Source organism: Salvelinus namaycush, chromosome 34, assembly GCF_016432855.1.
Source record: "Salvelinus namaycush isolate Seneca chromosome 34, SaNama_1.0, whole genome shotgun sequence".
Lineage (NCBI taxonomy): Eukaryota > Metazoa > Chordata > Actinopteri > Salmoniformes > Salmonidae > Salvelinus > Salvelinus namaycush.
In genome coordinates this window covers 17,514,672-17,530,283 of record NC_052340.1, presented here as the reverse complement: position 1 = coordinate 17,530,283, position 15,612 = coordinate 17,514,672, and the positions used below count along the sequence as shown (strand labels likewise).

At 43.7% G+C, this 15,612-nt stretch overlaps 1 protein-coding gene across 1 annotated transcript in view; it reads left to right on the top strand.

Moving 5' to 3' along the window:
• The window catches only part of LOC120028892 (replication protein A 70 kDa DNA-binding subunit-like), a 58,400-nt gene extending 44,032 nt beyond the window's left edge, over positions 1 to 14,368 (top strand). The window contains exon 17 of the mRNA XM_038974165.1: positions 13,435 to 14,368. Coding sequence (XP_038830093.1) covers positions 13,435 to 13,542 — 108 coding nt within the window. The 3' untranslated portion in view covers positions 13,543 to 14,368. The remainder of the gene's footprint in view (positions 1 to 13,434) is intronic.
• The last annotated feature ends 1,244 nt before the right edge of the window (positions 14,369 to 15,612 follow it).

Below are 15,612 nucleotides of genomic sequence, written 5' to 3'. Positions count from 1 at the left end.
AGAACAGACAGTTTTCTTTAGACAGCTCGTTTTCAGGGGCTATGTGAAAGGTGCACACACATTACTTGTGGTCACCCTCTCCTGGAAACTACACAGATGGAGCTTTGTTTTGAGGGCACAGCATAAAATAATTGATTGGGTTGGGACTGAGAGCAGGGAGAGTTGGAGCTTTGCCAGCGAGGCCCATTAACAACAGAAGAGTCGAGACCACAATCTGTCACACCATTGCTGTGCTGGGGAGAGAGCGAACAAGACACAGCCAGCTCAGCCTCGGCAGCTTACAGGGTTCTGCTGTTTCAAGGATGTCCTGACCATTGCCTCAACCCAATGTCTCCTTAAAACACATCTGCATTTTTTTTTCTAAGAAAAAGAAAAGGCAGTGTTTAAAAAAACAAAATAATAATAATAATAATTATGTTGAGTTGTGTAGCTAGGTTGTAGAGAATGTTTTCTGATGTAGCTCGGTTGTCTCCACCAAGTCTGTCCCCAGTCAATTCGATTTTCTGGTTTTAAGTATTAAACTTTCAAATATCTCTTTGTTGACTGTTGCTGGGTGCTATTGTCCTCCATCAGCACCGGCCTGTACCCTACCTGCCCTAAGCTCTCTCCTGGCCCCTTACACCAAGTCTGAATTTGTCCTGCTAGGTGACCTAATCTGGGACATGCTTAAACCACCTGACCAAGTCCTAAAGCAATGGGACTCCCTAAATCTTTCTCAGATTATTACCAATCCCACAAGGTATGACTCCCAAACACCCAGAAAAGGCTACTCTTCTTGATGTTATCCTCACAAATAATCAGGCCAAAGTTAGTTACTTTAAGGAGCCGTTCTCTCTCTGGGTCTAACCCCAAGAAGTTCTGGAAAACGGTTAAAAGACCTGGAGAATAAACCCTCCTCCTCACAGCTGCCCATGTCCCTTAAAGTTGATTATGTGGTTGTTACTGACAAGAAGCACATGGCTGAGCTCTTTAATCACCACTTCATTAAGTCAGAATTCCTATTTGACTCAGCCATGCCTCCTTGCCCGTCCAACATTTCCTCATCTCCCACCCCTTCTAATGCGACTATCCCCGAAGCTTCTCCCTCTTTTCCCCCTGCCCCGCTACAAAGTTTCTCCCTGCAGGCAGTCACTGAGTCCGAGGAGCTCCATCTGGGTCAGATGGTTTATACCCTTTCTTCTTTAAGGTTGCTGCCCCGATCATCGCCAAGCCTATCTCCAACCTTTTTAACCGGTCTCTCCTTTCTGGGGAGGTTCCCATTGCTTGGAAGGCAGCCACGGGTCGTCCTTTATTTAAAGGAGGAGATCAAGTTGATCCTAACTGTTATAGGCCTATTTCTATTTTGCCTGTTGATCAAAAGTGTTGGAAAAGCTTGTCAATAAGCAACTGACTGGCTTTCTTGATGTCTATAGTATTTTCTATGTTATGCAATCGGGTTTCCGTTCAGGTTATGGATGTGTCACTGCAACCTTAAAGGTCCTCAATGATATCACCATTGCCCGTGATTCTAAGCAATGTTGTGCTGCTATTTTTATTGACTTGGCCAACGCTTTTGATACGGTAGACCATTCCATTCTTGTGGGCCGGCTAAGGAATATTGGTGTCTCTGAGGGGTCTTTGGCCTGGTTTGCTAACTACCTCAGAGTGCAGTGTATAAAGTCAGAAAATATGCTGTCTCAGCCACTGCCTGTCACCAAGGGAGTACCCCAAGGCTCAATCCTAGGCCCCACGCTCTTCTCAATTTACATCAACAACATAGCTCAGGCAGTAGGAAGCTCTCTCATCCATTTATATGCAGATGATACAGTATTATACTTAGCTGGCCCCTGCACGGATTTTGTGTTAAATGCTCTACAACAAAGCTTTCTTAGTGTCCAACAAGTTTCTCTACCCTTAACTTTGTTCTGAACACCTCCAAAACAAAGGTTATGTGGTTTGGTAAGAAGGCCCCACCTGTGTGATTACTACCTCTGAGGGTTTAGAGCTTGAGGTTGTCACCTCATACAAGTACTTGGGAGTATAGCTAGACAGTACGCTGTCCTTCTCTCAGCACATATCAAAGCTGTAGGCTAAAGTTAAATCTAGACTTGGTTTCGTCTATCGTAATCACTCCTCTTTCACCCGAGCTGCCAAACTAACCCTGATTCAGATGACCGTCCTACCCGTGCTAGATTACGGAGATGTAATTTATAGATCGGCAGGTAAGGGTGCGCTCGAGCGGCTAGCTGTTCTTTACCATTCAGCCATCAGATTTGCCACCAATGCTCCTTATAGGACACATCACTGCACTCTATACTCCTCTGTAAACTGGTCAACTCTGTATACCTGTTGCAAGACCCACTGGTTGATGCTTATTTATAAAACCCTCTAAGGCCTCACTCCCCCCTATCTGAGAGATTTACTGCAGCCCTCATCCTCCACATACAACATCCGTTCTGCCAGTCACATTTTGTTAAAGGTCCCCAAAGCACACACATCCCTGGGTCGCTCGTCTTTTCATTTCGCTGCAGCTAGCGACTGGAACAGGCTGCAACAAACACTCAAACTGGACTGTTTTATCTCAATCTCTTCATTCAAAGACTCAATCATGGACACTCTTATTGACAGTTGTGGCTGCTTTGTGTGATATATTGTTGTCTCTACCTTCTTGCCCTTTCTGCTGTTGATTGTGCCCAATAATGTTTGTACCATGTTTTGTGCTGCTACCATGTTGTGCTGCTGCCATGTTGTGTTGCTACCATGTTGTTATGTTGTGTTGCTACCATGCTGTGTTGTCGTCTTAGGTCTCTTTATGTTGTGTTGTCTCTTGTCGTGATGTGTGTTTTGTCCTATATATATATATATATATTTTTTTTTTTTAATGTTTTTTATGTATCCCTGCCCCCCGTCCCCACAGGAGGCTTTTTGCCTTTTGGTAGACCGTCATAGTAAATAAGAATTTTTTCTCAACTGACTTTCCTAGGTAAATAAAGGTTAAATAAAAATAAATGTATGATGAACAATGTAAGGGTCTCATATTGACATTAGGGCTGGGAATTGCCAGGGCCCTCACAATACGATAGCATCATGATACTTTGGTGCCGAAACGATATGTATTGTTGTACTCACGATTCTATATGCATTTCGGTTCTGGGATTTTATTGCGATTCGATGTTCCAAACATATTGCTCACCATATGTATGCTGCAGAGGGACAAGAGACCCAGAAGAAAACAAGTCATGGGTATAAAAGTGCTGAAGACAAATTGTGTCCCTATTTAAAAAGAAGATGGAGAACAAGCTATGAATGAGTTTTTGTACAAGTACAGCCGGTGCAAAAATTATATTGCAATATTGTCAAAACGATAATATATATCTTCAAATAATATCCATAGGTAACTATCGATTACCCCCCATCACTAATTGACAAAAAGCTCATGTTTTTGTTTCTTGGTTGCCATGGTTAATGACTCCTACCAGCACTACTAGAGCCTCAGTACTATAGCATCATATGAGAGCAGTAGTGTTGGACGGCACGTCGGGGGAAACAAAGCAGCAGTTTGCATCAGTCATTGGAGAAAGTTTTCTCATCTAATTACAGTGACTCCGGAAAGTATTCAGACCACTTGACTTTTTCCACATTTTGTTAAGTTACGGCCTTAATCTAAAATTTATTTAATCGTTTTTTCCCGCATCAATATACACATAATACCCATAATGACAAAGCAAAAACAGGTTTTTCAATATATTTGCTGATTTATTTTTTATTTTTTTAAGATTACATTTGCATAAGTATTCAGACCCTTTACTCAGTACTTTGAAGCAGCTTTGGCAGCAATTACATCCTTGGGTCTTCTTGGTTATGACGCTACAAGCTTGGCACACATGGATTGGGGGAGTTTCTTCCATTCTTCTCTGCAGATCCTCTCAAGCTCTGTCAGGTTGGATGGGGAGCTTTGCTGCACAGCTTTTTCACGTTTCCAGAGACGTTAGATTGGGTTCAAGTCCGGGCTCTGGCTGGGCCACTCAAGGACATGCAGAGATGTGTCTCGAAGCCACTCCTGCGTTGTCTTGTTGGAAGGTGAACCTTCGCCCCAGTCTGAGGTCCTGAGCGCTCGGGAGCAATTTTTCATCAAGGATCTCTCTTTGCTCCGTTAATTTTTCCCTCGATCCTGACTAGTCTCAGTCTGAAAAACATCCTCACAGCATGCTGATGTTGCCACCACCACCACTGTGCTGCAGAGATGGTTGTCCTTCTGGAAGGTTCTCCCATCTCCACAGAGGAACTCTAGAGCTCTGTCACAGGGACCATCGGATTCTTGGTCACCTCCCTGACCAAGGCCCTTTTCCTCCCGATTGCTCAGTTAGCCCGGCCAGCCAGCTCTAGGAAGAGTCCTGGTGGTTCCAAACTTCTTCCGTTTAAGAATGATGGAGGCCACTGTTCTTGGACAGCAATGCTGGAGAAATATTTTGGTACCCTTCCCCAGATCTGTGCGTCGACATAATCCTGTCTCGGCGCGCTATGGACAATTCCTTCGACCTCATGGCTTGGTTTTTGGTCTTACATGCACTATCAACGGTGGGACCTTATATAGACAGGTGTGTGCCTTTCCAGATCATGTCCAATCAATTGAATTTATCACAGGTGGACTCCGATCAAGTTACAGAAACATCTCAAGGATGATCAATGGACACAGGATGCACCTGTGCTCAATTTCGTGTCTCATAGCAAAGGGTCTGAATACTTATGTATAAGGTATCTTTTTGCAAACATTTCCAAAAACCTGTTTTTGCTTTGTCATTATGGGAGTATTGTGTGTAGATTGCCGTTTTAGAATAAGGCTGGAACGTAACAAAATATGGAAAAGGTCAAGGGGTCTGAATACTTTCCGAAGGTACTGGATGCATTATACGAAGTCCCTTTCAGCGCTTCCAGAGGCTACCTACCTGCTGCGCTGACTACAGACAGACTAGCAGAGACATGATTTTGTGTTGTTAGAAGAGCTGCAGCTTAGCCATGTCTGCTGACAATATATTTGATCATTGTTTGAGGAATCAGGCGAGAGAAGCATAGTCAGAATTTTGTTTCAAGTTATGATAAGGAAGTACGATTGGCCTATATGTGATCGTAACACAGCTATAACGTCGTACAGTGCTCTTATTCTCTCCCCCTAGCTCTCACTTTCCTCTCTTGGCCCAGACAGCCTAGTCCTTGTAACTGGTTGTCTGTCTGGGTCTCCACTGGTTGTCTGTTTGGGTGACTAGAAAAGAGGGCACATCGGACATAATACCATGTCAAGCTCTCATAGAAGTCTGCCTTCCATCCAATTCCCACCCATGGTGGGCCCAGTGCAGTAGTACTATGCCAGGAGAAGAAGTGCAGAAGTGCTGTGGATTTGCATAGCAAGCGGCAGCCTGATTCTCCTCGCTTTGCCCACAAATCCTGCCTTTCTGGCAAGATGTGACCAACACTACTCGCTTGACAAACTCTGTCACACTCCCTTGTGGAACTGCAGTGCGGGTGGGTTGGCGTGTGTGTGTGTGATGCTGTGAGCCGTGTGTGCTGGGGGGAGGAAGGGGAGGTGAGGGTGAGTTAGTTGGGGGACTAAAGCAGAGTCCTGAGGGAGTCACTCATTAGATGGTAGAGAATGAGGAGAGACCATTTCTAGACCACCCTTCATCTCTGCTGCGCCTGAGAGACTGATGCCCTTTTCATGTGTGATTTGGTTAGTCAGGTTTCTGCTCCAACTATCTACCATAGATAGCAACGCTGGCACATTTAGGACTATTACAGAAAGGGGGCCTCCCGAGGGGTCTAAGGCACTGCGTCACTACAGATCCTGGTTCGATCTCAGGCTGTGTCGCAGACGGCCGCGACCGGGAGACCCATGAGGCGGCGCACAATTGGCCCAGCGTCGTTAGGGGATGGTTTGGCCAGCCGGGTTGTCCTTGTCCCATTACGCTCTAGCGACACCTGTGGCGAGCCGTGTGCAATGCATGCGGACACGGTCCCCAGGTATACGTTGTTTCCTCCGACACATTGATGCTAGAGGTCGACCGATTCTGATTTTTCAACGCCGATACCGATTATTGGAGGACCAAAAAAAGCCAATGCCGATTATTTTATTTATTATTTTTTTGTAATAATGACAATTACAACAATACTGAATGAACACTTATTTTAACTTAATATAATACATCAATAAAATCAATTTAGCCTCAAATAAATAATGAAACATGTTCAATTTAGTTTAAATAATGCAAAAACAAAGTGCTGTTGAAGAATGTAAAAGTGCAATATGTGCCATGTAAGAAAGCTAACGTTTAAGTTCCTTTCTCAGAACATGAGAACATATGAAAGCTGGTGGTTCCTTTTAACATGAGTCTTCAATATTCCCAGGTAAGAAGTTTTAGGTTGTAGTTATTATAGGAGTTATAGGACTATTTCTCTCTACTATTTGTATTTCATATACCTTTGACTATTGGATGTTCTTATAGGCACTTTAGTATTGCCAGTGTAACAGTATAGCTTCCATCCCTCTCCTCGCTCCTACCTGGGCTCGAAACAGGAACACATCGACAACATCCACCCTCGAAGCAGCGTTACCCATGCAGAGCAAGGGGAACAACTACTCAGAGCGAGTGACGTTTGAAACGCTATTAGCGCGCACCCCGCTAACTAGCTAGCCATTTCACATCGGTTACACCAGCCTAATCTCAGGAGTTGATAGGCTTGAAGTCATAAACAGCGCAATGCTTGAAGCATTGCGAAGAGCTGCTGGCAAAACGCACGAAAGTGCTGTTTGAATGAATGCTTACGAGCCTGCTGGTGCCTACCATCGCTCAGACTGCTCTATCAAATCATAGACTAATTATAACATAATAACACACAGAAATACGGGCCTTAGGTCATTAATATGGTCGAATCCGGAAACTATCATCTCAAACAAAACGTTTATTCTTTCAGTGAAATACGGAACCGTTCCGTATTTTATCTAACGGGTTGCATCCATAAGTCTAAATATTCCTGTTACGTTGCACAACCTTCAATGTTATGTCATAATTACGTAAAATTCTGGCAAATTAGTTCGCAATGGAGCCAGGCGCCCCAAACTGTTGCATATACCCTGACTCTGCGTGCAATGAACGCAAGAGAAGTGACACAATTTCACCTGGTTAAAATTGCCTGCTAACATGGATTTCTTTTAGCCAAATATGCAGGTTTAAAAATATATACTTCTGTGTATTGATTTTAAGAAAGGCATTGATGTTTATGGTTAGGTACAGTCGTGCAACGATTGTGCTTTTTTCACAAATGCGCTTTTGTTAAATCATCCCCCGTTTGGCGAAGTTCGCAACGAGTTCGCAACGAACCAGGCGGCCCAAACTGCTGCATATACCCTGACTCTGTTGCAAGAGAAGTGACACATTTTCCCTAGTTAAAAGAAATTAATGTTAGCAGGCATTATTAACTAAATATGCAGGTTTAGAAAATATATACTTGTGTATTGATTTTAAGAAAGGCATTGATGTTTATGGTTAGGTACACGTTGGAGCAACGACAGTCCTTTTTCGCGAATGCGCACCGCATCGATTGTATGCAACGCAGGACACGCTAGATAAACTAGTAATATCATCAACCATGTGTAGTTAACTAGTGATTATGATTGATTGATTGTTTTTTATAAGATAAGTTTAATGCTAGCTAGCAACTTACCATGGTTTCTTACTGCATTCACGTAACAGGCAGGCTCCTCGTGGAGTGCATGTAAAGCAGGTGGTTAGAGCATTGGACTAGTTAACCGTAAGGTTGCAAGATTGAATCCCCAAGCTGACAAGGTACAAATCTGTCGTTCTGCCCTGAACAAGGCAGTTAACCCACCGTTTCTAGGTCGTCATTGAAAATAAGAATGTGTTCTTAACTGACTTGTCTAGTTAAATAAAGGTGTAAAAAAATAAAATAATCCAAATCGGTGTCCAAAAATACCGATTTCCGATTTATGAAAACTTGAAATCGGCCCGAATTAATCGGCCATTCCGATTAATCGGTCGCTCTAATTGATGCAGCTGGCTTCCGCGTTAAGCGGCATTGTGTCAAGAAGCAATGCGGCTTGGCGGGGTCGTGTTTCGGAGGATGCACGGCTCTCGATCTTCTCCTCTCCCGTGTCCGTACGGGAGATGCAACGATGAGACAAGACTGTAACTACCAATTGGATATCACGAGATTGGGGAGAAAAAGGGCAACACAAAAAGGGCAAAAAAAATATATATACAGTTTACATACACCTTAGCCAAATACATTTAACTCAGTTTTTCACCATTTCTGACATTTAATCCTAGTAAAAATTCCCTGTCTTAGGTCAGTTAGGATCACCTCTTTATTTTATGAATGTTAAATGTCAGAATAATAGTAAAGTGATTTATTTCAGCTTTTATTTCTTTCATCACATTCACAGTGGGTCAGACGTTTACATACACTCAATTAGTATTTGGTAGCATTGCCTTTCAATTGTTTAACTTGGGTCAAACGTTTCGGGTAGCCTTCCACAATAAGTTGGGTGAATTTTGGCCCATTCCTCCTGACAGAGCTGGTGTAACTGAGTCAGGTTTGGAGACCACCTTGCTCGCACACGCCTTTTCAGTTCTGCCAACAAATTTTCTATAGGATTGATGTCAGGGTTCTGTGATGGCCACTCCAATACCTTGACTTGACTGTTTTGCCACAACTTTGGAAGCATGCTTGGGGTCATTGTCCATTTGGAAGACCCATTTGTGACCAAGCTCAACTTCCTGACTGATGTCTTGAGATTTTGCTTTAATATATCCACATAATTTTCCTACCTCATGATGCCATCTATTTTGTGAAGTGCACCAGTCCCTCCTGCAGCAAAGCACCCCTATAACATTATGCTGCCACCCCCATGCTTCACGGTTGGGATGGTGTTCTTCGGCTTGCAAGCCTCCCCCTTTTTCCTCCAAACACAACGATGGTCATTATGGCCAAACAGTTCTATTTTTGTTTCATCAGACCAGAGGACATTTCTCCAAAAGTACGATTTGTCCCCATGTGCAGTTGCAAACTGTAGTCTGGCTTTTTTTATGGCGGTTTTGGAGCAGTGACTTCTTCCTTGCTGAGAGGCCTTTCAGGTTATGTCGATATAGGACTCGTTTTACTGTGGATATGATACTTCTGAACCTGTTTTCTCCAGCATCTTCACAAGGTCCTTTGCTGTTGTTCTGGGATTGATTTGCACTTTTCGCACCAAAAAGTACGTTTATCTCAAGGAGACCGAATGCGTCTCCTTCCTGAGCGGCATACTATTGTTTGTACAGATGAGCGTGGTACCTTCAGCCGTTTGGAAATTGCTCCCAAGGATGAACCAGACTTGTGGAGGTCTACAATTTTTTTCCTGAGGTCGTTGCTGATTTCTTTTTGATTTTCCCATGATGTCAAGCAAAGACGCACTGAGTTTGAAGGTAGGCCTTGAAATATATCCACAGGTACACCTCCAATTGACTCAAATTATGTCAATTAGCCTATCAGAGGCTTTTAACGCCATGACATCATTTTCGGGAATTATATATATATATATATATATATATATATATATATATATATATATATATATATATATATATATATATATATATTATTTTTGAGGTTCAGTGGGGAGAACAAGTATTTGATACACTGCCGATTTTGCAGGTTTTCCTACTTACAAAGCATGTAGAGGTCTGTAATTTTTTCATAGGTACACTTCTATTGTGAGAGACGGAACCTAAAACAAAAATCCAGAAAATCACATTGTATGATTTTTAAGTAATTTGCATTTTATTGCATAAGTATTTGATCACCTACCGACCAGTAAGAATTCGGGCTCTCACAGACCTGTTAGTTTTTCTTTAAGAAGCCCTCCTGTTCTTCACTCATTACCTGTATTAACTGCACCTGTCCACACACTCAATCAAACAGACTCCAACCTCTCCACAGTGGCCAAGACCAGAGAGCTGTATAAGGACATCAGGGATAAAATTGTAGACCTGCACAAGCCTGGGATGGGCTACAGGACAATAGGCAAGCAGCTTGGTGAGAAGGCAACAACTGTTGGCGCAATTATTAGAAAATTGGTCTGGGGCTCCATGCAAGATCTCACCTTGTGGGGCATCAATGACCATGAGGGATCAGCCCAGAACTACACGGCAGGACCTGGTCAATGACCTGAAGAGAGCTGGGACCACAGTCTCAAAGAAAACCATTAGTAACACACTACGCCGTCATGGATTAAAATCCTGCAGCGCATGCAAGGTCCCCCTGCTCAAGCCAGCGCATGTCCAGGCCCGTCGGAAGTTTGCCAATGACCATCTGGATGATCCAGAGGAGGAATGGGAGAAGGTCATGTGGTCTGATGAGACAAAAATAGAGCTTTTTGGTCTAAACTCCACTCGCCGTGTTTGGAGGAAGAAGGATGAGTACAACCCCAAGAACACCATCCCAACCGTGAAGCATGGAGGTGGAAACCTCATTCTTTGGGGATGCTTTTCTGCAAAGGGGACAGGACGACTGCACCGTATTGAGGGGAGGATGGATGGGGCCATGTATCGTGAGATCTTGGCCAACAACCTCCTTTCCTCAGTAAGAGCATTGAAGATGGAAACACACAGCCAGGGCAACTAAGGAGTGGCTCCGTAAGAAGCATCTCAAGGTCCTGGAGTAGCCTAGCCAGTCTCCAGACCAGAACCCAATAGAACATCTTTGGAGGGAGCTGAAAGTCCGTATTGCCCAGCGACAGCCCCGAAACCTGAAGGATCTGGAGAAGGTCTGTATGGAGGAGTAGGCCAAAATCCCTGCTGCAGTGTGTGCAAACCTGGTCAAGAACTACAGGATACGTATGATCTCTGTAATTGCAAACAAAGGTTTCTGTACCAAATATTAAGTTCTGCTTTTCTGATGTATCAAATACTTATGTCATGCAATAAAATGCAAATTAATTACTTAAAAATCATACAATGTGATTTTCTGGATTTTTGCTTTAGATTCCGTCTCTCACAGTTGAAGTGTACCTATGATACAAATTACAGACCTCTACATGCTTTGTAAGTAGGAAAACCTGCAAAATCGGCAGTGTATCAAATACTTGTTCTTCCCACTGTATATATATTTTTAAATAAATGACTATTTAACAGACGCAATGCAACCAGTGTTACGTCATTCTTGTTTCTTGCTGTAGAACTGAGAAGATATCCACTGCAGCTAGCACTCAACTTATTTGATGAACAGTGGACAATTCAAACCATTGTTCAAAAAATGTTTTGCTATAAAAATAATATTACAGTAATAACTGCTATTGTAAATGTGAGGTGTTCAGTGGACCACAGGCTGCATATGTCTGCGGAAGTCAAACCCCGCATGCCTGAGGTCATCCACTGAACCATAACGTTACTGTATACTTTCTCAAGCGTTTTATCTGGCCCTGGTTAGAGAAGGCAGATAGGCCAGTATGAATACACTAACATCCAGACTGCATAACTAGCTTTTTAGCTGAACCTAATGGAGTGAGGCGTAACCACAGGACAGATAACAGCACAGTCCTTTTTTAAATAAGTTAATCCAAGCCCATGTGAGAGAGAGGTGCTACAACACCTCTCTTCTTCCTCAGACAGCCAAGCCTCAAGCAGCAGAAGCTCTCTAAAGTTTAAGCCAGATGTTAATCACAGTGCTGTCGAGGCTGACTGTTGTAGCTGCTGTTCTCTAGCAGAACTGTTAGTGATTTAGGTCCAGGCAATCCAGGCTACTAAGCCTGTTTTTGTCTTATTCGTTAGTGTCTGGATGTCTGTGTGGGCCTGACTCGCTGCCCTCAGCCTGGGCCTGACTCCTCCCTGAGCTCAACATCCCTAATTTCCTTCTGTCACGCACCCTATGACACTCCCTCGCCCCGCTTTGCACCCTGCCCCGCCACCTGCACATACATTAGCATTCTAGAACAATGCTCACTCCGCACAGGAAATGTACATTTCTTCTCTGAGAATTCTATATTGGCAATTGATTGCAGCATTTTGATCTTTTGAGTCCGCTGTGTACAATTAGCATTTTAGCAGCAGCATAGCTATTATTCCAGGCTGTATCACAACCAGCCGTGATTGGGAGTTCCATAGGGCGGTGCACAATTGGCCCAGCGTTATCCGGGTTAGGGTTTGGGCGGGGTAGGCCGTCATTGTAAATAAGAATTTGTTCTTAACTCACTTGCCTAGTTAAATAAATAAAAAATAGAAATACCCATGCCTGAGGATTGTTCTGTGGAGTTTTGCAGAGAGAGGGAGACTGTAGAATGGTGATGACTGTCGAATGAAACTTGCATCTACAGGCACGTATTTTAGCTTTCCGTTGGAAAACGTTTTGCTACAGTGTGCGCTTATGAATACGAACCTGTGTTATGTAAAGGCTGCTAGGATGGGATTTCTTGTTAGGCTCTAATAGGAGTGCGAGTCAATCGACAGGAACATGTCTTCCAGCTCACCTCTAGTGGTTCCAGAGCGATTAGTGTAGACAAAGTGACTGACAACGTCCCAAATGGCCCCCTTTCCCCTACATAGTGCACTACTTTTGACCAGGAGCGATTGGGCTCTGATCAAAAATAGTGCATTATGTAGGGGAAGAGGGTGCCATTTGCGAAGAGCAGGTGACTGTAGCCTCCTGTTTAAAGAGTGATGGACCAGGTGGATGACCTTCTCTAGTCTAGACCGATGCGGAGGTGGTGAAAACATTTAAACGCTGTCTCTGTCGCAGTGCAGGGAGGTTGCATCATCCATCTAAATGCCAGACAGCAGATTTTAGTTGATGATTTTAAATACAGGCTATTAAACGTGTTAGAGAAGTACGTATCTCTCTGGTACCAGGCTGCCTGCCTACTTAGTGCTGCTCTCTCTGACTGAACCTGCAGTCAGTCACCTGTGGGGAATCCAAGCTTTGTCCTTAGATGCACAGGCTTGTATAACATGCATTCCAGTAAAAGTCCAAACAGACCGTGCAGACCAACCGTTAAAAGCAGCGGGTATCCGTCCTATCTCCTTTCACCACAGAACATCAGCCATGTTTTTCTGTTAATTTCCCAACGATTCTAATAGTTGAATGGCCACTGTTCGTCTATACCCAGCAGGTGATCTATTGCACATGGCCATGGTTTGTGTTGGTCCGTCTTATCTCGAACACAGTGGGTGCTTCCCAATAATATACTACTTCCCACATATCTAAAAGCATTGGATTGGTGTAGGCATGGGCTATAGGGAATTTCCACCACATTTCTTGTACCAGTCATTTAGTTTTAACGTACTCACTTCCCTTCACTGAATTAACACTTTGGGAGGAAGGATAAATAATTGAGAGGTAGCTAGTGCAGTGAAAGGTCACGGAGGGTGACACCATGTAACATCTATTCCATGTGTTCCCCTGTCTCTTTAGGACGAGTCCCGGATCAAGGCCACGGTGATGGAGGTGAAACCTGTGGACCACAAGGAGTACAGCAAGAGACTCATCATGAACATCAGGAAGATGGCTGCCGCCCAATAAGAACGATCGCTTTGCCCCCTCGGCCTACGTACAAGCTCTTTCCCCTGATCTGTAGCACTTTCCAACCTGCCAGGCTGACTGTGAACCAGTCTTGCGTTCCGTCCCAAATGGCACCATATCCTGTATGTAGTGCACTACTTTTGACCAAAAGTAGTGCACTACATGGGGAATTGTGTGCCATTTCAGATGCAACCTAAAAGGATCACTCTTCTATACTTTTTAATTTGTTTTATTTAGGTGTGTCCATGTACCGAACTTTGAATATGTTTTTTATGCTAAATGTACTGGTAGTTTGTTTTTGTTTTCTTGGACCAACCAGTAATCTTGAGAGAGTGCTGCTGGGCGAGTATTATATCCCTCTGTGTTATGGTGTTGTGTGGGGGGTGACTTCTGAAACTGCTGATGTTTTGGGTGGTGGATAAAATGGAACCACAGAGGGATTTTGGATAAGGAGGGCTGGAGACGCAGATGGGACGGTCTTAACCTCAGAAATCATCGTTGTGTGGTCTGTTGTAAGTCGGCCGTGTGTATTGTATAAGTAGAGGGGGGGTCTGTGCTGTAGCTAGCTCCCTCTCTTTCACGCTGTCGCTCCCACCATCACTATGCCTGGCCTGGACCTGCCCATTCTCTCTCACTCTCTCACTCACTCACAGAGCAGGCAGACTTCTGGGAGATGCTCTTCACTGTATTTATGTAGATACATGGTTGACCTTTTGTCATTATTTTCATATTCTCTTAGTTAAGTTAAAATATTTTGGACATTTTTCTTTACATCTATTTGGTCAGTTTATTGCATAAAAATAAACCTGTTTGTGATCAAACGCGATGGAGTCGTCAGGTGTTTTTAAATGAATATTTTCAGCTTTTTCTGTTGTCAGATATGATTAAAGGGTCTAGGTTAATGTGATGTGTTAGAATGCACTATGTCTGAATGTAACCAGAAAAAAAATGTCTGAGTGTAACCATGTACAGCAGGCAGGTTAACCAGGTCTCAGCCCATTTAAAGAGAAGGCAGTGGGGTGGAGGCCGTGGGGCGTGTCTGGAGCCTGCTTTGTTGCTGCATTTTAAAGGATTTATTCAGTATCTGGCTCTCTGTACATCCCAAATGGCACCCTATTCCCTTTACCATGTGCTACTTTTGACCTGGGTCCATAAGGCTCTGGTCCAACGTAGTGTACTGTATAGGGAATAGGGTGCCATTTGGGACTCACATCGATCTCCAGAGGTGGAGCTCAGATGTGCCTCAGATTCCCTCCTGCAGTCTTGACTTCCATGTTGTATTAAAGCAGAACATCAATAAAGCTCTTCTTCCCCGTTTTTCTTCTGATAACCATCGCGTTTCCGCTGAACGCTGCGTCTTCGGCCCCTTGTGTGTAGATGGATTAAAGCAGTCTTCCCACTGTTAAAAATGATATTTTTAGCTGTGCCTCATATCGCTCGATCTTGTCTTCGTTCCCCCCTTCCTCCCCCACCTCTCAAACTGACACCCTCTTCTTTATATGGTGGTTTTCCCCTAGGAAGAATTCCTAGAGGTTTCCTCCATGTAACACCATTGTTGTCATTTGATGGCTGTTGTCTTTTGGTTCCGAAGTTAACTAGTGTCAAAGCTGAGTGGATCTCTGAATCCCCCTGACTCCCGGCCTGTCAGTCACACATGTAACCATGGATACAGCCTCGGCTCAGTGAGTGGTGAGCCCGTGATTGTCGTTGAGCGCAAACACTTAATTCCGTGACGCACTCACACTCAACTGAGAGGGAGAGGGAGGCACTCCAACTATTAAACCAAAGCACATTTTGACGACTTTGGGAGTCAAGTCTATCACATTATAAATAGTTCTTACATCCTGCATGTAGACTACTCATTTAAAACATGGTGAACGAATAATTCACTTCATTCAAGCTTACCCTGAGGAGTCGTCACAAGATGCCAGCCGTTTACACCTAGCTAGATTATTTCATTCCAATTTCCATTATGCCATGCAGACTTCCAATTAGATATTAATGCACTTTTAGAATAGATTTTATACTTGTTAGCATGACACATATTGGCCGACTCCCATTCAATTAAAC